At 42.2% G+C, this 27,534-nt stretch overlaps 2 protein-coding genes across 5 annotated transcripts; one reads left to right on the top strand and one right to left on the bottom strand.

Annotated features, from left to right (window-relative positions):
* Window positions 1–261: 261 nt before the first annotated feature.
* Window positions 262–9,304, bottom strand: znf281b (zinc finger protein 281b). Of its 2 annotated transcripts, none has more exons than XM_054767247.1 (7): window positions 9,183–9,304; window positions 5,487–6,020; window positions 5,269–5,382; window positions 4,443–4,566; window positions 4,024–4,107; window positions 3,828–3,946; window positions 262–2,798 (listed from the first exon to the last, which is right to left on the bottom strand). In XM_054767247.1, the coding sequence occupies exons 2-7, from the start codon at window positions 5,961–5,963 to the stop codon at window positions 1,170–1,172; spliced, it is 2,547 nt and encodes an 848-aa protein (XP_054623222.1). In that variant the 5' UTR covers window positions 5,964–6,020; window positions 9,183–9,304; the 3' UTR covers window positions 262–1,169. The 2 variants fall into 2 exon arrangements, with proteins under 2 accessions (XP_054623222.1, XP_054623220.1); XM_054767245.1 differs by having other exon boundaries at window positions 4,024–4,117; window positions 4,444–4,566.
* Window positions 9,231–27,534, top strand: LOC129176816 (G protein-activated inward rectifier potassium channel 1-like). 3 transcript variants are annotated; one of them, XM_054767248.1, is made up of 6 exons: window positions 9,231–9,373; window positions 10,246–10,301; window positions 10,375–10,398; window positions 10,820–13,017; window positions 19,807–20,023; window positions 21,909–27,534. In XM_054767248.1, exons 4-6 carry the CDS (start codon window positions 12,325–12,327, stop codon window positions 22,571–22,573), a joined length of 1,575 nt encoding a protein of 524 aa, XP_054623223.1. In that variant the 5' UTR covers window positions 9,231–9,373; window positions 10,246–10,301; window positions 10,375–10,398; window positions 10,820–12,324; the 3' UTR covers window positions 22,574–27,534. The 3 variants fall into 3 exon arrangements, with proteins under 3 accessions (XP_054623223.1, XP_054623224.1, XP_054623225.1); XM_054767249.1 differs by lacking the exon at window positions 21,909–27,534 and adding an exon at window positions 15,126–15,266 and having other exon boundaries at window positions 19,807–19,954; XM_054767250.1 differs by lacking the exons at window positions 19,807–20,023; window positions 21,909–27,534 and adding exons at window positions 15,126–15,266; window positions 17,052–19,797.

Here is a 27,534-nt window from a genome sequence, read left to right as displayed (position 1 = left end):
CATTGCCGCTACAAAGAAGTGTGTGGAGAATAAATAAAAGGGTTGTGGGTTCCAGCATGTCAGCCAAAAGCTCTCGAGAGGAAAACAAAACACTTAAATACAAAGAGCTACTCTCAAAATATTGTAACAAACTTATGGCAAATCCTCTTTTTACACAATACCCACCCCGTCCCATTTCTAGCAACAAAACACACATTAAAATATGCCCATGCCAACTCAGCGCCCCATTAAAACCATAATCCCACCCACCCCTCACCCCTCTTCACAGTTTTCTCCTTTAAAAGTAATTCAGCACAAATTTAATGGGTTACTGTTTCCAATGATATGTTTAAAAAAGTGCTTGTTTGATTCCATTGACAAAAAAAAAGAACAGCAAACGAGTGAGGTGACGGAATAAAGAACTTGCTTGCTCAGTGTCCATTGTGTTTCAATAGTTGTCTTTTCTACAGGCTGGTGTGTAAAAAAACACGCTTTGTGTGCGTTTTATCTTCACATGGACACGACAGTACCATCATTTGGACAAAGAAACACGCAGGAGAGACCAAACATGATCGTGTGTAGTAAATTGTCAAAGAACAAAATAACACACACAAAAAAAAGAATCAAAGCTTTGAAGTTTCAAAGTACACCTGTAAAAACTGTGCTAATTGCATCTCATAGTACAAAGTCTTATTACACAATTTTGCCTATTTCCTGAGTTCATATGTTTCTTGTAACAGACAATATATACTTTTTTTTGCCATTTGTGTTCTGGGCTTTCCCTGCCACAAGTGTTTTTTTTCGTCATTATTATTACTTTATAGTATGGTGATTGGTAAAACACATGGGTTCAGAAAAAAAAAAAAGAAATGCAAAGTTCATCTCTACCCTCTAAATGTTTTTTAAATTACGCTTAAACCTACCCTTTTACGCTCATTAAAAAAATCACTACTTTTCCAACAAAATGTAAAGCGACTAAATACACCATTAAAAAAAACATTGCATTTGAGGCCATGGAAGACCCTCCCTGGTCATGTTTGCATCAACATTTAATGGCAGTGTTTAAAAAAAAAAAAAAAAAAAAAAACTAAATATTTTTGCTACAACAACAAATGGAGATGGGTTCAAGGGGGACCAGTTAGACAAGAACAGCACCCCCTGTTCCCAAATGGGTTCACCTCGTTTGACCCTTATCTGAAACTTTGGCTTGTTGGGGTTTTTGATCCTGTACTCACTGGCTCACTAACGTCAGCTAACAAACTGGTATACCCTGAGAATTCTGACACTGGAGTCCGTATTCTGTGGTCCACCTCTGCGCCGGGGGGGTCGTTGCCATAGCTCAGAGGCGTGCGACGTCCTGACTTGAACTGGGAGCCAAAGGCCTGGGCAAAATTCTCAATCTGGTACGTGGTTTCTTTAGGGGGATTCAAGGGAGACAGCTCTGAGTAGCTGGAGCTGTTGGCAGGTGCGGCGCTCCCCCCAGCCTTGGGTGGTTGCCCCTTGGAGCCGTCCGCCTGCGCGGTCAGGTCCTGGGGAGGTAGGCTGAAAGCTCCAGGGGAGTGCTGCTTCTCCAGCTGCTCGGTCAGCTCCTGAGACGGAGTTAACTGCTGGTGGCTGGTGGATTCCAGACTAAGGTGGAAGCCCGCTTGGGACGGGGACCCCACCAGCATGCCATAGTGGGACTTGGATGAGGACGAAGAGGAAGTCGATGAGGGGGCGGCGATGGGCAGTGGGGAAGATACGGCAGGGGGGTAACCGCAATCCAGCGGCGATGTGCTGTAGACATGCTTGTCAGAAAACAGTGGCCCGGTAGGACTGGAGCTGCTGGACAGGAGTGGGAAGGGACCCGTTGGGCCAAGGCTGGGGAAGGGTCCACTGTGGCTGGTGCGCTCCAGAGCCTGCAGGAGGAACTTTGAGTACTCGCTCATGACTGTGGTTTTATCACCAGCATTGGCCGCATCGTCCTCCAGCTCGGGGGTAACGGGGGCCGCCGGCTGGAGGTCAACGTGGTGCGGGTGATCAGACAAGTCAAAAGCCACGTCGTGATGGTGCGATCCCTCTGGTTTATGGCTGTAGTGGTCCAGCAGGCTTTGCAGAACCTCATCCGGAATGCCCGACTTGTCATGCTTGAGTTCCAGCGGTGAGGAGTCCAGCATAGCCAGCGTGGGTTCAGGCCCCAGGGAAGCCTGGATGACACTGCTCCCCTGCGATGCCATATGGAGAGAGGTTGCACCGTAGTCACTAGTGACGGCATGGAGGTATCGCCGCTTTTTCACAAACTGCATTGCATCGTCGTAGTTGCTGCTGCTGGTAGGCCCCTGCTTGTTGGCCCCACCCCCCTGGAGAAGACCCATGCCATCGAGCCCAGAAGCTTCCACGTGATCCAAGGAGCCAGGTTTCTGGCCTAACAATTTTTGTCCATCAACACTGTCTTCCAGAGAAAGGAGGCTCTTATCTAGGCCCTTGCGGCCCGCTTTTTTGAACACCAGTTTGGGAGTGCGTCCCTGCATGGCGGGCCCGGAGCCTGAGGGCTGCTCCATGCCGAAGTCCTGCAGGCCCATGTCACGTGCCATTGCACCAGAGGACGAGGCTGCCATTGACGCCACTGTGTTCTTCTTCCTCTTACGCTCGCCGCCCTCGCCATTTTTGGACTTAGCCCGCTTGCGTCCAGAGGTGGTGGCGTTTCCCTGAGTGAGTGAATAGCTGCCCTGACAGAGCTCTGCGTCGCTGAGCTCCAGCATGTTTGGGTCCAGGCCCTTCTTTATGGCTTCTCCACATGTCCGCTTGTGCTTCAGTAACCGGTCTGTTCTTGAGAAAAACTAGAGACAAACACAGGTTTTCACTATAAGAACACATGATTGGCATACCGTTTTTTACCGTAAGAGTGGTTTCGGCTCTAATAGATTTCATGGCTTCATCAAAACACCACATTAAAAATAAATTACCCCCTCAGGTAAAAAAGTAACAGACGATTACAATAACTGACACCTATTGTGTCACAGTAGACGTCACTACCGCAACGTTACCGGTGCACAACAGACCTGGCATCTGTAAAGCTGATGTTTAAATATACAGTGCCAAGTAACATTACACATTAAAATTTTGATTAGACATAAAATAAATGCATGATTTGATGTCTTGACAGGACAACAGAAAACTTTTTTTGCCCACCAGGTAAATAACTGAACTAGAAAACCTGTACAACAGACATGACATCTGTAATGCTGTCACTTAAATATGCAAACTAATATCTAGTGAACATTTATACATGGAATCAGAAAAAATAGGCTTAATAAAATAAAATTGTCTTGAAAATTAGCAAGGAATTGGGATACTTTTTGAGTGGGTGTTGCTGTGTGATGAGTTTAGTGTGCTTTGTAAGATGACACCGTGAGACTGTTATAGAGTAATGACCTCCTGCAATTTCCAATGAGTTGACAAGCTCATCATGAGTTTCATAGCTCATGATTGGCTCCTTTCATCGTCATGTGTTTCATAGCTCATGATTGGCTCCTTTCAAAGAGCTGCCTGGTCCTCACGAACTCATGCGCACCACAATATGCCATTTTGTGACATGGACATGTGCGGCTTATACAGTATGTACAAATCTGTTGTTTCCTCTAAATTTAGTGAGTGCAGCTTATACACCGGAATTTACGGTAAATAACTACTCTTAACCACTAATGGGGAAAGGGAGTAAATATTTAACATAAAAATATGTAACTATTATACAAAATTATATCCCCTGACACCATCATACTATACTGGGAATTACAAACAGAATTTTCAGATGAAAATATAGAATGGCACCAATGACCAATGCATGTTTATAGTGTGATGTGGCCTACTTGTTGGCATGTATCGCAGCGATATGGCTTCTCGCCGCTGTGCGTCCGCTTGTGTCGCTCCATGTGGTACTTCTGGATAAAACGCATGTTGCACTGGTCACAGCTGAAAGGCTTCTCCCCTGAAACGACACAGTGGTTTTGGAAAGGCTTCTAATTCGATATTTCAAAAGGTTTTAGCATGGGAAAACACACTCACCACTGTGGATCTTCTCGTGCCGCTGGAGCAGGTATTTCTGAATGAAGCTCATGTTACACTGACTGCACCGAAAAGGCCTCTCACCTGTGCGATCAAGAGTACAACCATCCGCCCACCCACATTAATCACAGCTCAGCCAAAATACATTTCTTACATCTGTTTTGTTATGTTGACTTCAGGAACAAGGACAAAGGATACTTTATCATCCTTCCCATAGCCGGATGAGAAATTCCCAGCAAAGGCAATGACTAATACGTCCAGAAAGACGTGAGCACTCAATGAGTCACCCCCCCCTGACTGTCTGCTCTTAGGCACATGTGGTGAAGGAGAGATGACGTAATGCTCAGCTTGACACTGTTTTTGATTTCCTTTGTGTTTAACACTGAAAAAAAGAAAAGGAAGCAGTGAAAGCCTCTCACCTGTGTGTATGAGCACATGTCTGCGTAAATGATAGGAGCTGCGGAAGGCAGCGTTACAGTGCTCGCAGATATGTGGCTTGGAGTTGGGGGACAGGCAGGCTCCATCCGCATCCAACATCATTGCCTGAAAGGACAGGACAGTGAATGTCTGGATTGTACAACTATGATGCTACAGCCACAACAGATCAAGCTGTGTGGTATTGTCTGCAACATTAGAGGAACAAAGTCGTAATCCTACAAGAGAATAAGGTATTATAATAATTGAGACATAATATAACCAAAAAAGGTTGCAATGGTAGGGAAATACATCTTATTTTTTTAATAAAAAATAAAGTAATACCATTACGGGAATAAACATGTTATGTTATATAAAGTAATATTATGGGAAAACTGATGTAATGCCACTGGAATAAGAATATTACTCAATTCGAACTACTATTAAAAATTCATTTGTGATTGTTCAGTGAAAAAAGTCAAAAATGTATATATTTTAAAATTGATCCTACTGCATACCGTTTCATGACAAAACAACAGGTTTTAGATTTAGGTTTGTTTGTAAATATGCACTTTTAATTATATGTTATAATAATTTACACCGTTTGTACAAATTATCCCAAATTTTTCCCCAAAATTTGTCAACTTCCATTGTGAAGTTCCCAGATTTCTACTGGATATTTCGTGCCCTTGTGCAACCCAACCCTATAAATAACCCATTTATCCATTTAACAAATCAGAAATTGTACCCATTTCAAGTACTTTATACAATGTATGAACTTCATGAAAAAGCAAGATTTAAATTCAGGATTATTTAAACAGAATGGCTAACCTTTGCAGCGTCGTTGCGTTTCCTTCGGGCTTTGCCTCCTTGTCCGTCCCCATTGGTCCTCCTGCCTCTTTTACCTGAGGACTCTTTTGGCTCTTTACCCAATCGTCCCGACATCTACAATCATAGAACAATTCATATGATCTTTAAGTTAGCAGAGATAAATGACGAGGGGCTAAAGCAAAAATGGCTGGAAATGATGATTCCCACTCCCAACTGACCGGTTCTCCAAGTGAGCGCACATTGCTGTGGCTGAGATCATGCAGCAGCATGTTGTGGTGATTTTGGTGGTGGTTGCCGTAAGACATGTCCGGCATGTCGCTCCCGCTTTTCCCGGCGCCTGCTCCGCCACAATTCATTCCCACGCTGCCTGCTCCTCCTCCGGCGTAGAGAGGCATGCGATAATCCAGCTCGCTTAGCCGCTCCTGCTTGATGCCCATGTTGTGGAGGAAGCCCCCAGTGTTGGCGGCGGCGGCCTGGTTATTGTTATGGTGGTGGTGATGGTCTGGGGGCGAGTCCCGCTCCTTCTTGAGGATCATCTCCTGCGGGAGGTCGCCCATGACCGACTGCGACGTCAGCCGTGTGAAGCTGGTGACAGGCGGCAGGTGGCTGAACATGAGCATGCCAGGTGCAAAATTGGGGTCCATGCCACCGTTGCGCAAAAACTCATTGCCGATTTTGTCTTGGATAAGACTCATGGTGGTGTGCAGGGGGAGCCAGGCCAATCAATCTATAGAGGAATGCAGGAGAACACCCTGGAAGAGGACGGACCCAATAAGTCACACAATCATATTATAAAACGATTTGTTATGTTACCATTCTACACCACCACCTTTGTACTAGAGGCCATGTGGATTTATCGAAATTTGGACCATTACAGATAGATTTGGGGAGCCTGTTTTTCTTTTAAAGATCTGGTGCTACCTGTTCAGCCTCGCTCCCAATACATTATTAATTGGACTGCCTTTGTAGCTTGTCGTCACAACTTCGTATAGTAGATGGCACTGTAACTCTGCTTAACACGCTTCATCACACATATCACAGCTGAGTTGGTCACGCATTATAATGCATTTGGTCATCGATATGAGATATTAGACCTACAATGATGTATACATTATCTTTAAAATCAGCGCATGCTCAGATGGCATCTAGGAAACATGTTTTTTTTCCCAATTGCCCGTACGCGTGTTTGCTGCTGCACGAAATGTAACCAATATCTGTAAGTCGATAGCTTTTTGTTCTTTTGTTAAATAAGGTTTAAAACCATGAAATAATGTTGCACATTTTTTATGACACAAACCAAAAAGCTATGTTTTACCCGTACACACAAACAGCGTCAAGCGTTTTACGTCATACAGATTGCAGTCCTTATAGTTCCGCTGAATCATCAATTCTCAAGCTGTGGTACAGGTACCACTGGCAGTACACGGGCTCCATCTAGTGGTACTCAGAATGAAAAAAATATGTATATTTGAGATAAACAGACGAAATACAAATACAAATGTATTAAACATAAGACTCACTGAAATTTGTTTCAAATAAAGTTTAACTCTCCTCATAAGCCAAAATTACCTGCGAGTACAAGGAACATATTCAAAGCTAAATCGTGATGCTAGACGAAAAACAGAGGTAGCAAAAACTGTGGTACTTGCCAAGTAAAAAGATTTTTGGAGGTGTTACATATGGATTCTCAAACTGTGGTACACGTACCTCTCGTGGCATGAGGACTAGATCTAGTGCAGGGTTTCCGCTAAATGTAATCGATCATGGCGGTGCACCACTGCAAAATAAAAGCCGCCCAGTGACCAGATATGTGACACATCTTGTGTTGACTTTCACTTTGTTCATTATTATCGGGAGAATGAACAATAGTCCGTAAAATGTGTAGTCAATTGACGAAAGCTTGTCACATGCTAAGCCTATCAATGCCTATCTAGCTATGATCGTTTCAAAATCATTCCAGCTGATGTGGAGTAATTCACCAAATAATGTTTGCTTCACCTTTTAGTATTTTTATACATCTTCTATTCAAACATGACACCCGCATTTAATGACAAATGAGCACAATGAGTGTAGATGTGCTTTGTAAATAAAGTACCATTTAAATGTTGGTAGTGCTCTCAGCAATTTTGCCATTAAATGAACAGTTTTGCAATGTCCTCAGTTCATGTTCAACTAGTTGTTGAAAAAGTTACATAAATCATTTTAAAAAATTGCTTTTTGTCATTTTTTTAAATTTCAGCTGCACGACACAGCGGCGGCAGCCCACCACCACAGCTTCAAAAATCCTAGGGGAAACCCTTTTCCTTTGTTGAAATACGAACTCGTCTCAAGCTAAACCGTGATGCTATGCAGAGGTCGCAAAACCTACAAGACAATTTTTTGTGGTGGTACTTGGAACATCCTTCCTTGTGTTGCCTTCTTCCTCCCACGCGCCAAAAACATGAACATACATGTTAATGTGAATGTCTGTCTTTGTCTGTGATTGACAGCCCACAGTGGTGAAGACAGCTGGGATAGGCTCCAGCTCACTTGTGACCCATATGAGGATAAGCGGTATAGAAAAAGTATGCATGGAGATTATATATATATATATATATATATATATATATATATGTAACATGTAGGAAATAATCATACAAATATGAATTTATTAACAGAAAGGTGAGACCTGCAAACCTGCAAAGCTCACTTAGTGTAAAAAGGAAGCACTGGTCTAATAAATGCTTTTGCTGGTTTACAGCAACAGCAAATGCGAGTAAAAAATAATTAGCATTTCAAGTTTGAGCATATATCATTGCTGTTTTTGTACTCTTCCATTCTAAACGTGGAAGTGGCTACATCGATTTGTACTGCTAATTAATCGCTTTGGTGGTCTTGCCTAAAACAAACGGTATTTAGGTCAAACGCGCCTTGACATTTGAGTAATTTAAGTAAGACGTACTCCGTGACTAAACATGATGTTAGCATTGGAAGAAATACTTACTCCCCAAAAAAGAAGAAAAAAAAAGCGTTTGTCAAGGCAACGCACCTTGTGGGAGAGCAACATATGAGCTTTTGTGGTACATAATAGTTAGCCAGCTAGTTAGCATACTTAGCCGGCTCGCCACAATGAGACAATCAACGCATCATCGAGTTTCCCACTGAAAAACAATCGAGCAAGTCGCTAAAAAAGCCACAATATATCATCGTAGGGTTATATTATATGGAATGGCTTGACTTAATAAGCAGAACATCTGCTTCTTCTAATATAAGCTCTAGCCATGGTGCTAGCTAGCGCTAAAAATGTTGATTGGATCCATTGGTTATTTAAAAATGCAGCAGGGGTCCATTGAATATTAGCTAATTCCCGTGACTATTAATAATAATATACGTGAATTACAGTGTTAAATTATGCATTAAGTTACCCCTGAAATTAGCATGTACGGAATTTAGTGCTCATTTCCAATCTTGGATGACGCTTGGAAATTAAATCTGGCTGCGAGAGAGCGAGACTGGCGCTCCATTTATTGATAGCTAACTTTAGCCGTAATTACGAGCGGATGATTACCGTGTTCGTGTCGGTGGCGAAAGGTTTCTATTTCTGTTTCAGCTTCATGTCGACTCCAAATGGCCGAGCTAAATTAAAACAAGCCGAGTTCGGAGGCAGCTGTGCGTATAACAATCAAAGTAGCCTAGTTAGCCAGCCACCTAAAACAGCCTAGTTAGCCAGCTAGCTTACTGGCTAGCTCAGTGGCTATTAGCATGTGGGCTAGCAGTTAGCATGCCGCAAAGCCGCGTTACGGCCCATGCATCAGAAACAATGATGCTGCCTTTCGGTGCATTTCCCCACGGTTCACCTCAGCATTGCGACGCAGATATCTCGACAGAACCGGCGCCGAAGCCTCGCACAGGGGCCCGGTCAGACTGTCGCTTACCTACACATGACCGCAGATTGCTTCGATTGTGCCCGTGTTGCCTCCGTACTTGCAGCTTTTGGCGTTTTATTGCCAAAACATTGTTCTCCGGCGGCCGCTGCTTTCTTCCATCTTGTCCTGGCGCGGGGGATTATGGGTGCAGAGGACGGGTCGTGAGAAGAGACAGGCTGCTGCTGCTGCTGCTAACGGAGGTGAGGACTATAGTCATGTAAACACCCTAAGCACGGCCACATTTGCATTTGCATGTGCATACAAAATACAGCATATACGAGTAGGATCACTTATGTTTGTGCTTCAAGCTAACGAGTAGTTTGTTTAGGCTGCGCCTTTTAAGCAAGTGTACATGCTGGACTACAGTGTTTTTATTACACATTGCATAAATAACTGCCAGCAGTTATTTACTCAACTGCAGAGGGCATTAGGCGTTTGTTAGAGGCAATGTCTTTTGCCAAAACACAGATGGATAGACTGTAACTTTATTTTTTGTTATTAATAATAGTTCAATTCTACTTATTTATTTACAAATCTATTATTATATTAACTATTAATAGGCCTGTGATGGGGAGAACATGTTTACAGTAGTAAATTGTGTCGTAAATGTTAAGATTTATAACCTAAGAAGTGGCAGTAGAACTAAAAAGACTGATATAAATTCATAGAAAAGTAGTAGTTGTAAAAAGACAATAACACGCTGTATTTGATGTTATCTTAAGCAGGACAAATGGTGAAAAAGTGACTTTCGTGCCTTATTTGTTTGCTATAAGCAGTTAATTTTCAGAGAATGTAATAATTTTAAGCCCTGCACGTTTCATAAATGTATGCAATATCTGATAACATTCATTCAGGTGACGTACAATGTCAGACACACAGCCCATTCACACCAATACTGATCTATAGCTCATTACTGCATCTTAAAAGGTCCTAAGAGATGATACCACGTTCAGGGCAGCAGCCGCAGACGGTTCATGATTCATACTCTGTCATGGTTTAGACAACTAAATTCTATGAAGTTCATTCATCTGATAAAATTCCCACTGGGAATCTACTGTTCATTTTCATTCAGGGGATCCTACAGTGGCAAAGATACAACGCAACAGGAGGCCAATTGTGTCCTCAAAGGTAGAATCTACACTAATACGCCCTATAATTAGTTGTTGGACTCCAACGTAATAAGTGTTTGTGGCTTTTCCAGGGTCAAAAGAAGTTAACTGACAAGGTAAAGGTACAATTACTGTATGTACTTACTTCCTGTAGTGCAGTATGACACCAGACTTGTTTCCCCTGCAGTAACACTAGGGGGAACTAAATAGCTTCCATTAGATTTGAGACACTTTTACTACATATTCCTCAAGATGCATTAAGTATATTACAGCAGCTCATCCTTATTCCCATTCACATTATATGAAAAACATGTCGTTCAATTAAATGTGCAATGCATCATTTGTGGTATAACATGGTTCTGTCCATGTCATACAGTATACTGTATGTTTATATGTCTGGAAGAAACGTGGAAGAAAGTTTTATTCTCTGATGAGAAAAAATTTAACCTTGATGGTCAACGTTATAAGGAGATCCCATCTGAGATGTTTTCCACAGTGGAGGGGGCGCCATCATGATCTGGGATGCTTTTTCTACAGATTGTGCAGAGGCGTCAAACGGCAGATGGCAATGTGGAGATGTTGCACATGGCGTCCCATATGACTGAAGGCCCTCGTGGTAATGACTGGCTTTTTCAACAGGAACGCTGCAGTTCACAATGCCCAATAATTCCATATGTGTTCATTCATAGTTTTGATGATATATATATATATACTGTATATACATACACACACAATATACAGTATATACAGTGCAGTCATTACACAAATATTGCTGTTAGCTATTGATATACAGATATATGTATCAAATTTTTCCTGAGGTGGGCTTTTTTGGGACATGAGGCATTTATTTGTTTATTTCGGTGCGGCATTTATTAGAGAGGAGACTTATCTTATGTCTAGCTTATGTCCAGCTATATCTATCTATTGTACAGTATTTCTTCAAATATTGGCCAGATGCTTTTATTTACTCAACCCCAGCGAGTACAAGGATTTTGTTAAAGGCAAGGTGTTTATTACATATGAGTCATCATTTATACACATTTTTAGACGTGAGGCGCTTGTATATTTTGGCAATTAATTGAGGCACGATGTCTTATAGAGAGGAGGCCTTTCTTATCTCTAGATATTTATGTATCTGTTGTATTTCTTCAAATAGTGGCAGATGTTTTTTTACTCAACTGCGAAAAAATACAATATTTATTAGAGGTAAGGTCTTTATTAAAGAAGAAGCCTTTACAGTATGTGTACCAGTGCACAGAAGTGTAATATTTAATCACATATTTACTTTCCCCACACAAATATTGAGGGGGGATTTTAATGGAGGTAGGGCTTTTATTTGTTCATTTTGGCCATTAACTATTATATTCTTTCCAACGGTGGCCAAAGGCATTTATACCGCAGAGTGTACAAAGTGTTTGTTAAAGATAAGCTGTTTATTAGAGGGGAGTCCTTTATTTGTAGACATATAATATTGATCATTATTTCCATATACAGTATTTGTAGTATGTTATATTTTCCTCCCTCTTCTTTATTTTTATTGGCGGTAGGCATTTATTTCAGAAATGAATTGAAGCACAGATTGCATTAGGCTACATTTCTTAGTGGGATTATGCACATACTGTATAGATCAATATATCTAGTTATGCACTATGCGTCTATCTATCCGTCCTCTGTGCGCACTGAAGCCTTTAATCCACATTTAGCAGCAAGCAAAGTAGATAATGAACTAGTAAGCCTTACTATGCTAGGGCAGTTTTCTTTTGTGTTGTGTAGTTTTTCCTCTCGTGTGAGTGGACGAGCCGCGAAGACTAAGTTGTCTTCTGCATGCGTAAAAAGGACTGACTGTGTCTCTTGTGTGTGCATGAATGCGCAGAATCCGTGCAAGCCTCTTGAAGGGGAGAGCCGCGCATCTGCACCACAGAAGATGCGAGTGTCGGGCTGGATGTGTAGGCTTTCTCCTCAGAGGGGGGCGGTCGGGGTGGGTGGGGGTGCACCAAACTTGCGCAAAGAAGTGGACTCGTAGCTTAAAGTATTGACTACAAATGAAAAAGGGGGGCATTGGCACCATGTCGGCTATACGAAGGAAATTCGGCGAGGACTACCAGGTGGTGAACACCAACCGGGGCATGACATTCTGCGCCCCGACCAAGAGGAAGAGGCAGCGCTTCGTGGAGAAGAACGGCCGCTGCAACGTGCAGCACGGGAACCTGGGCGGCGAGACGAGCCGCTACATCTCCGATCTCTTCACCACGCTGGTGGACCTCAAGTGGCGCTGGAACCTGCTCATCTTCATCCTCACTTACACGGTGGCGTGGCTGGTCATGGCCTCCATGTGGTGGCTCATCGCTTACATTCGCGGCGACCTAAACCGGGGCGGCCACGACGCGTCCTACACCCCCTGCGTGGCCAACGTCTACAACTTTCCCTCCGCCTTCCTCTTCTTCATCGAGACCGAGGCCACCATCGGCTACGGCTACCGTTACATCACGGAGAAGTGCCCCGAGGGCATCATCCTCTTCCTCTTCCAGTCGCTGCTGGGCTCCATCGTGGACGCCTTCCTTATCGGGTGCATGTTCATCAAGATGTCGCAGCCCAAGAAGCGCGCAGAGACACTCATGTTCAGCCAGGACGCCGTCATCTCGCAGCGGGACGGTAAGCTGTGCCTCATGTTCCGGGTGGGCAACTTGAGGAACAGCCACATGGTGTCGGCGCAGATCAGGTGCAAGCTCATCAAGGTAAGGTGCAGCCAAAGTTCAAATCATTTTCTCCTCTAAATGGCCAAGTATGTTTTATGAGCACTTTCTAGGGTGCTGCATCGATTTCCATTCATCTCCTGCACTGTGATCCCAGAGGGCCACCATGAGGAGCAGTTATGGGACAATGCAATCAAAAGTGGGGCCAGCATAGACTAGAAGTAGAAAAAGTTTGCTCAGATTGTATTTTTTGCATGAAAGGCAACAACGTGCACCACTAGTTATCAGTTTGCAATGCAAAACTTTTAAGTAGGAAAGATTTGCATTCACTCTCATGCCCCAAATTGTCATTTAAAAAAGAGTCTTAGCATAACCTGTGCCGATTGTTTGTAAAAAAAAGTCCAACAATAAGCCCCATAGCCCTAGAAAACTTCAGTAAATGCAAATGCTGTTGCGGAAATATCTTTTCTGTGTAAAAAGAATAGCCGGATAAAGGCTGGCTCTTACAGAGCCCGTGAGGGGACATAAGGGAAAATAATTTTGATGGGTTAGAAATTTTTTATTTTTTTGCAAGATCTCACAAAACTTTTGCGAGATAACGCAATCACAAAAGTATTGCAACTTATTACGACCTCAAATTTCTCAGATTCAGTGTCCTAATCAGCTGATAAACCTCAATGGTGACACTTTGAGCAGAAATTACGTTACGATACTACAACATTTAGGAGTGACTGTGATTAAGAGTCAATGTCAGCTAGTAGCGAATGTTTGTGTTAAATTTTCAAATTAAGAGCAGCACATTCGTTGAGTTTCTGACATAACAATGTTTATGTATAAGACAAGCAGGGCACACAAGTGAAAGAATCCGATTTATGGCTAATCAATGTATTTTCTTTCTCGTACCATTACTCAAAGAGATGTGTTTCCAGCAACCTGAATAGAACACCCTGAATATAAGACAATGTGTCTTTTTGAGAATTTTGTCTAAGGAAAAAAATACTGTCTTATATATGATGTTATATTCTAGTACCCATAGTCTGCTGGGGTTCTGAGCATGCTGAGCTGATACCATATGATTGATGGAGCGGATTGGTCATTTCTGCAAGAAAAATAAACACACTTGCTAACGTTAGCTTAGCTCCGCAGTGATGACAATAAAAAAAAGATCCTACTGTATTTCTTATCTGCTCAACAGCTTAATTTACTTGATCACCATTATCTTAAAATTAACATCATGACTCCTCTTTTGTTGTTTACTAACAACCTTTGAAACACTTTTTCACCCTGCCCTGCGGGTCTCTGTGTCACTGCTACATCTCTCCATGGCACTGTGGTGTGTGAGTGACAGGAAGAAATGCTATGACTCACATGCGGAGATGTTGCAAGTCTAGGCTAGATTTGATTTATAAGTTTCTATACACCCCCAAATGTAAAATGAGCTGTATATTTCAGAGCAATAGCTGATACCACATGGGTGACCTAATCAACTGCAAGTTGCTCCTTTCAGCAAGAAGAAAACACACGTTAGCTTAGCGCTGCAGTATTATACTGTTCAGAAGTTGAGAAGTACCTGTTAGAGCTGCAGCAATTCATTTACGAATCAATGATTCATCGGTTAACCAATTAATCAACAACTATTTTGGTATTAATAGATTTTTTATTTAAAAATACAAATATTGTCTGATTTCAGACTCTCAAATGTGAATAATTCTTAATTTCTTTAATCATCCACGATAGCAGACGTATTATCTTTGGGGTTTAGACAAAACAAGATATTCACACAAATCAGCTTTGACCTTGATCGCCATTTTTGCCTCTTTTCTGATATGTTACGGACCAAACCACAGGCTGTTTGTATTTGGTTCACATTGATTCGGTCCATCCAGGACCCAACCGTTTCCTCGATTAATCGAAACAACGAGCTTCAGATTAATTGACGAAGAACATAATCGTTAGTTGCATCCCTACACTCTGTTGTTGTTGTGACTGTTGCATTCAAGACAGCTGTTTTTTTCCAGTTTCCCAGTGTATGAGCAAGCTGAATAGAGCTTGCGAATAGAGCAGTGGAAAAGTGGGCGTGTAGGTGTAGTTTGATGATGCGACTAACCATTTTCACATACTTTGTGTGATGTTCGTTCTTCCTGGTCCAGCTGAGTGCACTTGCAGCAGGGTCATCACAGAGTGTCCTCCCTCCGTCAGCAGAAAAACTCTCAGTGAGCTGTAATTCTGAGTTCAGCACCGGCTCTAAATGTCCTCATCTCAGATGGATGCGCCCCTGGGGGACAATATAGGTGGGGGACTGTACATGCATTGATTAAAACAGCAATTTGTGTACTTAGTGGGCCTTTCTATCTCTTCTTGTACTCTTACTCTTGCTCTAGCAACACAGACAGCAAATGTGATTGTTTAGTGTTGGCTAACTTGTCTGTGATGTTTTCTACAAGGCAGCAGTAGATTGATGCTGCGTCCTGCACACTTACAGCAGGTACACAAGAAGTCGAGACAATTCCTATGTTTCTAAGGCCTTTGTGTGCTCAGAATCACAAGCTTTTTTTCTGCTCTTCCCTCTCATTGTGTATCAAATGTGCTTTACTGCAATCCAAACATTTGCGGATATGTGAAGGCCAACGCTGCTTTTTGTTGTGACTCAGAGAGTTAGTCGCGCTTTTGTCTCCTGTGGAGCAGCGAGCATGATCTCAACTGACAGTTGCCGCCTCCGGGGAAAGTCACTTCATGTACACTAACCGGCCACATCATTAGGTACATTTGCAATGTTCAGTAAAAGCCAGTAAGATCCACTACAAGTAACTATGTTATCTTTATGAGTTATATTAATTCTATTTGAGTTTAACAGTATGGTATTATTATATTGATTGATTGGCTGGCGACCAGTCCAGGGTGTACCCCGCCTCTCGCCCGAAGTCAGCTGGGATAGGCTCCAGCATATCCCCGCGACCCTAATGAGGATAAGCGGCATAGAAAATGGATGGATGATTTATTGAGAGCTGTTTGTAATGTTTCACTCTGAGAAACATTTCTATTTCAAGTCATTTGCATGCTAATGCAAAATTATTTGGCTTGTAGTCGAGCTGTATGCATTTACTGTATATGATTTCATCACTTATAAATAGTAAATAAAGTTTGACGTTTCAGCTTTAAATACACTGAGAAGTGACTAGATATTAAAATGTGCAAATGATTTAATTTATGCTGTTTCTAAGCCCATTATACCAGTAGTTTGATTGAAACAGGAGTTAGATTCAAGCAGAGATTCATGATTAATTGCGCCACTGACCGCACTACTTGGCTACAACCAGCAGAGGTTCTGTCAAATTAGTCAACTAGTTACAGTTGTGAAAAAATACCCTGAACCGCTGCACACAAAAATGTGAAAATTTGTCAAAACATGCACCCCTGCTGTGCTGCCTGCCTGTGCTATTATTTTTTCAGACAAATACTCCTGTTAAAAAGTTTGAGACACATAAGTTGGATCGACTTGAACTTGATTTCACCTTCTACAAAACACCTACATAACTTTCTGGTGTTTCGCCGAATCACCACAAAATTTGCACATGTGTGTAAAAAAGATTGTTTGAAAAACATAGCCACCATCAAGCAAAACGTCTTTGGGACCTAGCAAATAATAGCTCATAAGTCATTGAGTATTTGTCGCATGATTATAAATCTTTGAGGATATCTGTATCACATGTATGCAAGCTAGCATGTCTTCCAAAGCATTTTGCTCACAACCCATAGTGGGCAACACAATATCATTTACGATCATACAGTATGAAAAAATGACGACACCCTGACATGAATCTGTTCAGAACAGTACTAGCATTGAAACAGGAGTTCAGAACATTTCAGGATTCTCCCGTGCCATTAAAAGCAAATGATAGTATGAATTTTCCCCATAGCCAATCAAGTAAACTCAGTCAAAAGCCCATCTGTATACTGTACTATGTCAGAGTGAGCGTGACATACCGTATGTAGTCATTGTGTGGGCCCCTGTACACTAAAGTGAGTGTGCATAAGCCTCGCCGCACTGTGGACACAACACCATGCTTTGTTTTCAGGTAACACACGACTCAAGGTCACAGTCGGGCAGGTGGCCCGCGAAGCTGACAGGAGGGTAAATGAGGCGTGCTGCCGTAAATCCAAATTCCTAGTAATAATGGTGGAGCTGCGCAAACAGGGCGTGATCGATTGACAGGCAGGACAAGACGCAGGTTGTAAATCCTATCACAGCTTGGATACTATGGATTTTGGAATGTTGATAGTATGCTTGTTATTTCTAGCGCTTGACGACATTTTTCATGCTTGGTTGAGATTAAGAATTGCAAACAGCCATTTTGTTCATATAAAAAATATTGAGAATGAATTTACTCTACAATCCATCAAGAAATGGTCGACAGCATGCTTTGTTGTTTGCTGTTTTAATTATGTAAAAATATCCACAATATAGCGATTTGAATTTATTGCCCGGCACTACTTGACACTTTGACTGGAATGAAATTAATGTAACCATTGAATAATGTCCTTCTGCAAGTGGACTGCACATATACATAATGTACATTTACTTAAGAAGACAAGCGTCCGTGAATTTGTGTCATTAATGTTCATACAGCTTTCATTAATAAATCAATATAATGCTGCAATGCACTGATATTAGACAAACATGTGATATGCGTACAGTGAGGGATCACATTTGCATAAACATGATTAATTTTTTGTTTTTTGGTGGGATGCCCAAAGTTTCTTGTGAGGAAGACAAATGTCCCCACAAGACAAATGTCCCCACAATAAAAGTGGGAAGTCAAGGGGACGTCAAGGGTGGTGCCACACAAGGACAGAAAGACAGCAACACGAACACAGAGACACAAACATTTTTCCTTTGTGGACCAGCCAAAATGTCCCCAAAAAGAGAAGTGTCCACACAGTCAAGGTGGAATGTCAAATTTTTATCCAAAGTGCCATATAAATGCCATATAAATATTGACGACTAGAACACAAACACACACACATTTTTCTTGTGTGGACCAGCCAAAATGTCCCCATGAAGACACAATAAAAGTGTGACGTCAAGGGTCGTGCCATGGGGGACCACCAGGGCTCCGAGACCACTAATGTCATTTCTAATGTTGCCGTGTCAGCGTTTTAACAGTCGTTCAAACAGGAGCTTGCCGTCGTCGTGATGGCGAGCCAGGGATCTGTGAGCACAGACGTCTTCCTGCGAAATGTCACACCCGTCTGTCCTCCACATCACTGTGAATACAAATGATTGCCATCTGTGGCAGCTCACTCAAAAACAGAAAAAACAAGAAACACGAAAAAAAAAAAGCACTCTTCAATGCTAACTTGCAAGGCTTGACTTGGGACTGCTTCCACTGTTTTCAACTAAAAATGGATTTTTAAAAAAACTGTGTCCTTTTGTTTGTTTGCTGTCTTTTGAAGAGTGAAAATGCAAATATTTCACTCCAAGTGGAAGTGTTTAAAAACACATATGTAGTTTTTCCTATGTAAATGCTGAAAAGGGATTCAAATATAAAATTGGAGACATTTACTTGCATTCCTAAAGAGAAACATATTTAAATATTAAATTATTTAATTTTTTTATATCGTATTTGTATTTATTTGAATTTTTTTTCATATTCAAATACACTTTTAATGTCCACCTATTAATGTCAGTCGGTATGCTTTCATGTAATTAATTCTCTTTACAAAATGACATGCAGTGTTGTCAGACATTTTTGGAGGGGGTGTCCAGTTTCGACTAGTTTATAGTTGTCATGGTGCTTGTTCTTATTGCTATAATGAACTATCCCATATGGAAAAGATATATATATAAATCTGTGTATCTCTTGTATGTATCGGACAGTGAAACCAGGTATAAGATCCTTAGTAAATTTGTACAAAATGAAACTTGTATGATTTGGGTACTTATCACAAAAACATATGATAAATGATTATTTTGTATGAAAAAGATGCAAAAGTGGCCACTTTCAAGAGTAAATCATATAAGCCTTACATGATGCACAATATATGAAACATAAACTGAAGGTGACTGAAAGTTTAAAAAAAGTTTTTTCCATTTCTTCTCCACATGGGAAGACAGAAGAGGAAAGCAGTTTTTTGGAAAAGTCTTTTTAGATTTAATCTTGTGCAAGATGAAGCGTTGCTTTGGGGCATTTATGATGGTTTCAAGGTGTCTCGCTACTGAGCCACAGAATTCCCTATATGTATATATATATATATATATATACAGTATATAGATAGATAGATAACGTCGTCTCTGATGATGCACAAACCAATGACTGATGATGCTCCCAGAACATACTGAGCTCAAAAATAGACAAACTTGCATATTGTGATTACACATCCACAGATAAGATCACATGGTTAACTTTTCCATGACAACAAAAAACTGCAGTGGACTGCAAGTAGAATTAAAAGGCTGGCTCGTTTCTATCCAATTTCGACAATTTAATCGAAGCTAAATACTCCTTTGCGTCACTTAATTAAGCTTTCTGTACTGCAAGAAATAACTTTGTCTTTACTATCTAATGATCTATTATCCAGCAAGCAGTGATTCTTAGCTTTAGGACTTCCTTGCTGGCAGGTGCCAAAGGAGCAGATGACCCGAGAGCACCTCTATTAAATACAGATGATGTGGGAGATATTACATATTCTCACCTCCACCTGTTCCATCGTGCAGATGCTATGTAAATTAGCACACTGAGGCAGCACGGTTCTGTGCAAGGTGGATGGTGGACTACTTTTTCTGACGATTTGAATGTGTCCTCTGTGTCCCTCATCATTGTGTGTCCGCAGTCCCGGCAGACCCCAGAAGGCGAGTTCCTGCCTCTGGACCAGTGCGAGCTGGACGTGGGCTTTGGCACCGGGGCGGACCAGCTCTTTCTGGTGTCGCCGCTCACCATCTGCCATGAGATCAACAGCAGGAGCCCCTTCTTCGACCTGTCACAACGGTCGCTCATGAATGAGCAGTTCGAGATCGTCGTCATCCTGGAAGGCATTGTGGAGACCACCGGTTAGAGACAATTTGGGGTTTTTACCCATCAATACCTTTTCTGTATCGCTTGCTCTTATTAGACTGAGCTGGGGGCCGATCCCAGGTGACTTCAGAGTACACTCTGTACTGGTCGCCAGCCAATCACAAGACGGTTTGGAGTCTCTCTTAACACAGTGATTCCCAACCGATGTGCCAAACCAAATTAGTGTGTTGTCTTTCATTTAACTGGTCCAAAATGTATTTACTCCAAAGAATGTGTTCCTCTATCTATGCAGGTGACGTATAGCGACATGTATAGTGACAGGTAGAACAATTTAATGCTCTACCACTAGATGGCAGAACGTATGTATTAATTAAACTAATCATTTATTTCAGCATACAGTGGAACTTCAGTTTTCGTCATAAATCTGCTCCAAAAGGTCATACGAAAATGGAAATATTGCAAATATTGAAGTAGTTTCTTTCCATAGGAGATAATGTAAATCCTACAAATCCGTTCCAGACACCCGGAAACGAGCACAAAACACATTTTACAAAGAATCGTTATAGTTTTACATGGAGAAAACAAAGCAAAATACATATAAATGGTGAATGAAATGGATAAATGAACATTTAACATCACTTTACCTGTACCTTTATTGGAGACATGTTGGTAAACACGGTGATGAGTGGAGGGGGGAGAGCAGGGATGGAACAGCCACACGGACGCTGTTTCATTCTTGTGCGTTACAAACTTAACTTTAAAGAGTGGACGGTTAGAGCTGTGTACTTCTCACTTGCACTTCCTTGTAAACTTCAGCAGCAGGTGCAAACATCATGACACACACTGGCTCGGTTCCTTAACCGTTATCCCTGCAACCTGAGGAACTAAGAAACGAAGGAACCTTCGCGGTAAAATCCTTTTGAAACAGATGCTACCTTTGCGCTTTGCTATGAGTTTCCTGAATTCAATAGTGTTTCTGACATTCTTTATCAAAGTGCTGGTACTTTCTTTGGCATCATGGTGGGTTATTTTGCAGCCTTAATAAGAAAAAAACACACTGAATACTCAGAAATACGCAGTACTCTTGAACGCCTCATCAGTGCAGGGCGCACAGTGCTTAATAAGAGGAAGAAAGGTGACAGAAACTGAGTTGTTCATTGTTCTGAGTGCATTCAATGAACAAATAAACCACACACACACACAATGATTAAATGATTCCCGGGTCGGAATCTGTCTATAGTGTTCCAACTGCGTGCCAACACTAAACATTCTTCACATTGACTGAGTCACCAACGCGTGGATGCTTTGTTTGGGCACCGTTTGGCTGCACGATAACCGAGACAGTGTACAAAAATGAGGCATAATTTTGGCAATATTTTTTTGTTGAAAACTGAATCCCATGAAAGCTAAGGCTTACGAAAACCAACTATATCTGCATTTTTGATTGGTGGTGCACCATGCGACATTTCTAACGTAAAATATGTGCCTTGGCTCAATCAAGGTTGGGAAAAATGCATGTTTTTGTAATGTGGCAGGAAGTACCCGGAGACAACCCCCCCACACAAGCATGGGGAGAACATGCAGAGATGTTCCGGGAAGCAGACATGCTAAGCCAATTTGGGGCTTTTATGTTTTAGTAATAACTCCCAAACCTCACTCATTTGCGTCTTTGTATGGCATTTGTCTCCAACATACGGTGCAATATTTAAAAGAATGTTTAATTAATGGTGTTAAATAATGCACGGCTCGTGCTCGTTTCCATCTCTTGTCATGTTTTATTTTTTTAATATCAGTCTTTTTCTCGCAAAGGCAGTTCACCACTCCTTGACTGTCTGGGCCATTTTTATTTAATGGTCCAATTTCCCTGCATTTTTACTCATCTTCTTTGGTAGTTGAAATATTCCTCTCCCCCTGTGGCAGGTATGACATGTCAGGCCCGCACGTCCTACACGGAAGACGAAGTCCTGTGGGGACATCGTTTCCTGCCCGTCATGTCGCTAGAGGAGGGCTTCTTCAGGGTGGACTACTCTCAGTTCCACAACACCTTCGAGGTGCCCACGCCTCCCTACAGTGTCAAAGAGCAGGAGGAGAAGTCATCGCTGACGTCTCCAAACCCTCTCCCCGTGGCCCCCACGCCTTCCTCCCCGCCAACGGGTAACGGTGGACGAGGAAGCCGCAGGGGGAGGCTCCTCTCAGCGGACCACGCCGATAATGCGGAGGACCAGTCCGCCAAGCTGCCCAGCAAACTGCAACGCATGAGCTCCACCAGAGAGGAGCAACTGTGGCGGGGGGGAAAATCCGGCGTGGCCTTGCCCGGCGGGAAGGCCTCAAGCACGGGCGACCTGCCACTCAGCATCCAGAGGCTGAGGTCCAGTTCCATCCCTGCCGCTCGCCAGGGAGGACGGCCGGAGGAGCAGGTCCAGCTCTTGTCTTTGGATGGGGACGCTGAGGAGGCGGAGCTGGAGAGGCACAAACCGCCGGCGGCCATTAGCGCCATCACTACTCCAAACCCGGGCTCCTTCGCTGGGGGGCGGCCGGAGGACAACTTGCCTCCCAAATTGCGCAGGATGAACGCAGACCGCTAACTCCAGTGGACGTAACTTCAGGCTTTATGGGCATTGCAAGACAATAAATAACTGTGAGATCAGTTGTAAATTTACCTGCAGGTTTTATTTGCTGTTTACCTTTTAGAAAGACAAGAAGCCATGCGCCCGCGAGTACTGTGAGTGTTTTTTGATAGCTCACCATCTGTCCTTGAGCTTCTTTTGTTTCACACACTTTCTTATGAGATTAATTAGACTTTATCTGTAAACAGAGCACCAAAGTGGCAGTCACAAGTGAGGCTGATGTCGACTGCTTGCTTGCTGACCCCTCCTTTCTCTGCTGGGTTTGTCTTTGGAGGTCAAATAACTCAGTGGAATTCAGGATCAAGTGCTAGAGGTGTCTAAAAAAACACGGAATGTTTGTCCACTTGAGGAGCAGAGCACCTTCTGCGGTACAATAGCTAATCCCTGTGGTTGTACCCTCAAAGGTACTTGTAGTTGTATTGGTTCTGGAAGCATCGGAGTCCAATAATGAGCCTGATATGACATGTGGAAGGTATAAAACACTACTGAAGACCCCCATTACGTAAAATTGACTTTTTAATAGTGCTCTAAGAGTAATATGTATCCATAGAGCCTGTCTAGGATTATCAAATGTGAGAAAAATATATCAGCTTTGTACGGTTTGCTACGGCTCACATCTTAAAGCCAGAAGTTCTGCCAGCTATCCATCAGTCAGCTACAGACCTGAGCGTTGTTGGAATTTTCAAAAAAATTTTAGGCTAACCGAGCATGATGTTGCTCTTAAAATGTGAGTGTAATGTTAGCACTGTAGCTCACACAGCTATGCTAGTGTTGCAAAAGCGTGTGCCCTCCTGTCACACTCTTTAATGTTATGTTGTTGAATATGATAGATGGCGTCTATTAAATTGGACAAGTGCAGTGTATATGTAAAAAGTGCATAATAGTGCCTCTTGGACACACGCTCAGACACAGCTCATTAGCATTAAAACTACAGACTCATGAAATGACGAGTTTCTAGTTGGACTTGCTAAAAGCCCTTTGACTCTATCTAAATTCCAGCATCAAGGCTACATTTTGGACTTCAAATAGACTACTGTGGGGCATCTGAGACTTATTTACTTATTGGTGAAAAACAGTACAATATGGGACCTTTAAAGCAGGCCTCAATTAAAAAGATGGAAGGGTTAGCAAACAGCCAGTTGACAAGCGAATCACTGATACACAATTCAGGTTGATGAAATTTATAACTTAATCACTCTGTGACGTCAGTGGACAGTTGAAATTTCCTATTTGCTGATTGCTATAATAGTGTACTTTTTTTTGCAACTATAGCGTTTTTCTGAATTTCTGAAACTCACTGTGAAATAGTACATTAAAAAAACATGTGTATGGGGTCGTTCTCTGAAGTACAGTCCCCCACCGGGTGTCCTAATTTCTTCACAACTCTTAACCTCCTGAACCGCTGTCGCAAAAACAGTGACGAATTATCAAAATGTGCACCCTTACTGTGTCGCCTGTGCTGTTATTTGTCTGATAAATACACCACATAGTGGTGCTTTTATTAAACCCCATAAGTCAGATTGACTTGAAATTTCTCGCACGCGAGCAACAAAAACACCCACTGTAACTTTAGGGTGTTTAACTGAATCACTACTAAATTTGGTCCACGCTTTTAGGGGACTGACAAGCATGTGTGTGCAAAATTTGAGCAAGATTGATGGAAAAACATGGCCGCCATCAACCAAAACATCTTTGGACTGAGCAACTAATTGTGCATAAGTTGAGCATTTGTCTAATGATGATACAACTTTGACGTTATCTGTATTACAAGTACGCGAGCATGTCTTACAAACCATGTTGACCTCAACCTATAGGGGGCGCCACAAATCTAGTGAAAAATTAGGACACCCCATAGTGTATATCCGTATTTGACTCAAAATAGAGCCATATTTGAAAATGAAGTCACCTACTTGTGGTAATTATATCATTCTGAAACGTCCCCTTGTGGGACTAATAAAGGCATACCTTACATTACTTAGATTTTTATTTTTTTTATTTTATACCATTGATGATGTTTCCCTTCCTGTTTGCATTATATGTGACAAAACAAGTCACTGCAAATCAATTTTTAATAAATTCCCTCCGTCCTGAATGGATTTATCAACATAGCAAAGAAATATTGTACAATGCTTTCAGGGGACACGTGTGAAAAAAGGGGCAAGAAGAAGAAGACAACGTTTTGCAAGTGCAAAATAATAAATTACTTGAAATCACAGTTGATTTAATACTTTCTGCCTCACCATGGGACAGTGGAGGATATTTGTGGTTGCATTCAAGACGCAGAAAAGAAGTATCGTGGCGATATGAGTCGCAAACGGCAGCCATGAAATATTAACAAGCCTTGAAGATCTCTGTGATCAAATACTCAAATCAAAAGATCTCTTTCTTACTTGAATTTTGCAGCCATACGCAAGCGAAGCACTCAAGACGAGTCCGCTGTAACACCAAGTCAGATGAATGAGGTGCAGCACAATCAATCACACACAGACTTAATGCAGTATGGATTCAAGTGTCTTCAGTCTACTGCTGCTGAATCGCAGCACATAAAATGGTGAAAATTAGCCGAAACATGCACCCCTACTGTGTTGCCTGTGCTATTATTTTTATGACAAATATACCACATGGTGGCGCTGTTATTATACCCCATAAGCTAGATTGACTTGAGATTTCTCACACGCTCTACAACACCCACTGTAACTTAAGAGTATGAAGCCGAATCACTAGAAAATTTGGTACACACCGGTAAAGAACTGACAATCACGTGTGTTAAATTTCATCAAGAATCAAAACAAAAGTCAATCTGTCAAATAAAACTTTGAGGATATCTGTGTTGCATGTGCAGTCTTGCCTCACCACATCACCTTTCGCAGATTCGCTGTTGATTTTTTTTAAAGTGCACGTGTCACAATTGGGGTCTGAGTTGAGGCTGTCGAGTGCTTGACAGGAAGTGCTCGCTCCTGTCCTGCGGAACATGACAGCATGTTTTTTTTAACAGCCTATGAACGTGCATTGTGTTGTGGTCCTTTTGATGTATTCGAGCGATCTATCGGTGCTCCATCTATCGGTGTTGTATGTGTCTGTTATTGTATTTACTACTGCTACCAGTAGAGGGTGTTGTGTACTCATGTGAGAGAAGACTTGTACAGCTGGAGTAAGTAAGTATGCCACAGTATGTGTTGCGGGATAAATATAGAGCCACAACAGTGCTGATTGGCTAAGGGAGAACACAACCATTGTGTTCTGCGCTCTGATTAGTTCAAGACCATTGTCAATCAATCCATCTCCTTCGTGCAGCACTGCCATGTTTCTTGTTGCTAGCAATCATATGTGCTGAAGGAAGGCAGAAGTTATGCAGCAGTAGGGCGCCATTACTGTAGGAATACTGTAAATGAATCGGTTCATGGAGGACGACAAGGAGGAGTAAAATAATACTACAGGAGCAATATGTTTTAATAAGGATACAAAAACGCTATAGCCGAACGGCGCCTGGACGAGGCACGGTCAGAGGAGTCAATTAATCAAACTTATTGATCAAATTTAATTTAATGTCGCATGACCTTGAGAGTGTTTCATAATATAATAATTCATAATCAAAGCGAATTTTCCATTTGACCATCAGTTCATAATTTTCATGAGACTGGACCATCCTTTTGAATAGTACATTAAAAAAACAAGAACGCTGGTGACCATGAACATGTCACCTAAGCAACACATTGAGCTGACAAACAAATGCAGCAGCTGCCGTAATGACGACTCCTGCCCACCGGGACCGACTGCGAAAACAATTAAAGAGCACTTAAGAGCGACAAGGAAATGGAACAGTGTTGGGAGCTCACCCTGTCCCTTTGTCTCCCGCTGGGGTTAGAGAGGATTAAGTTGACGAATGCAAGCTAGTGATTGTTAAACGCAAGTTATTAACTTCGCCACCATGCTCCGCCCACATCCTTGGACGGAAAATACATTTGGACAAAACATGTCAGTTGAGTTTTGTAGGACCTCTGAAAATTGCCAAATTGAAATGACACACCCACTTGTGTTCATTTTACAGGATGGTGGCTTGAGACTTTTTTTTGCGTCTACCCATGATAGGCATGACTACAGAATTTCATGGTGCTAACTGAAACTGGCTTCAGGGACATTTTTTTTTAATCTGAGGTGTTATTGAGTTAATTTGGGGGAAGGGTTTTGTCTGTAACTCCTACCAGAGTTAACTGTGAACAGGATGATTACACCTGCAATTTTTGGTGCGTTTGTGAGACATGCTAGCGTACATGAAATGCAGAACAGATATCCTCAAAGTCTGATCATTATGAGTCTCGTGGTGAATGACATACAGGCAATTAAGCCCTGTCTGCACAGACACGTCCCTGGGATTTGGCGGGTTGAAAAAAACTTGCGTCCACACGTGCCGGATTAGAAAATAGTTGCACCCAGACGGAAACAGACCACTGGGTGAAAACGATTTAATACTCAAGGCACACCTACACGTGGCGCTGTGAACAGACACAAACACGGAACCACGTGACTCATCCAACTATAGATGAAGAAAGAACACATGCGCACAAGTCCGTCATCTTCCGCTTTCCAAGGTTTATTTAGACTTACAACAAAGTGGAATTACTTCTGCGAGTCATTTAGGAGTTTGATACAACAAAATATTAGGAGAATGTCCACTGTCCCCGTGTGTGTGTGGGTTTTCTCCGGGTACTCCGGTTTCCTCCCACATTCCAAAAACATGCATGTTAGGTTAATTGGAGACTCTAAATTGTCCATAGGTATGAATGTGAGTGTGAATGCTTGTTTGTCTATATGTGCCCTGCCATTGGCTGGCGACCAGTCCAGGGTGCACCCCGCCTCTCGCCCGAAGTCAGCTGGTCAGCATACCCCCGCGACCCCAATTAGGATAAGCGGCATAGAAA

The sequence above is a fragment of the Dunckerocampus dactyliophorus genome, chromosome 2, assembly GCF_027744805.1.
Source record: "Dunckerocampus dactyliophorus isolate RoL2022-P2 chromosome 2, RoL_Ddac_1.1, whole genome shotgun sequence".
In the NCBI taxonomy this organism is placed as follows: Eukaryota; Metazoa; Chordata; class Actinopteri; order Syngnathiformes; family Syngnathidae; genus Dunckerocampus; species Dunckerocampus dactyliophorus.
This window is presented reverse-complemented; position numbering and strand designations above follow the sequence as displayed.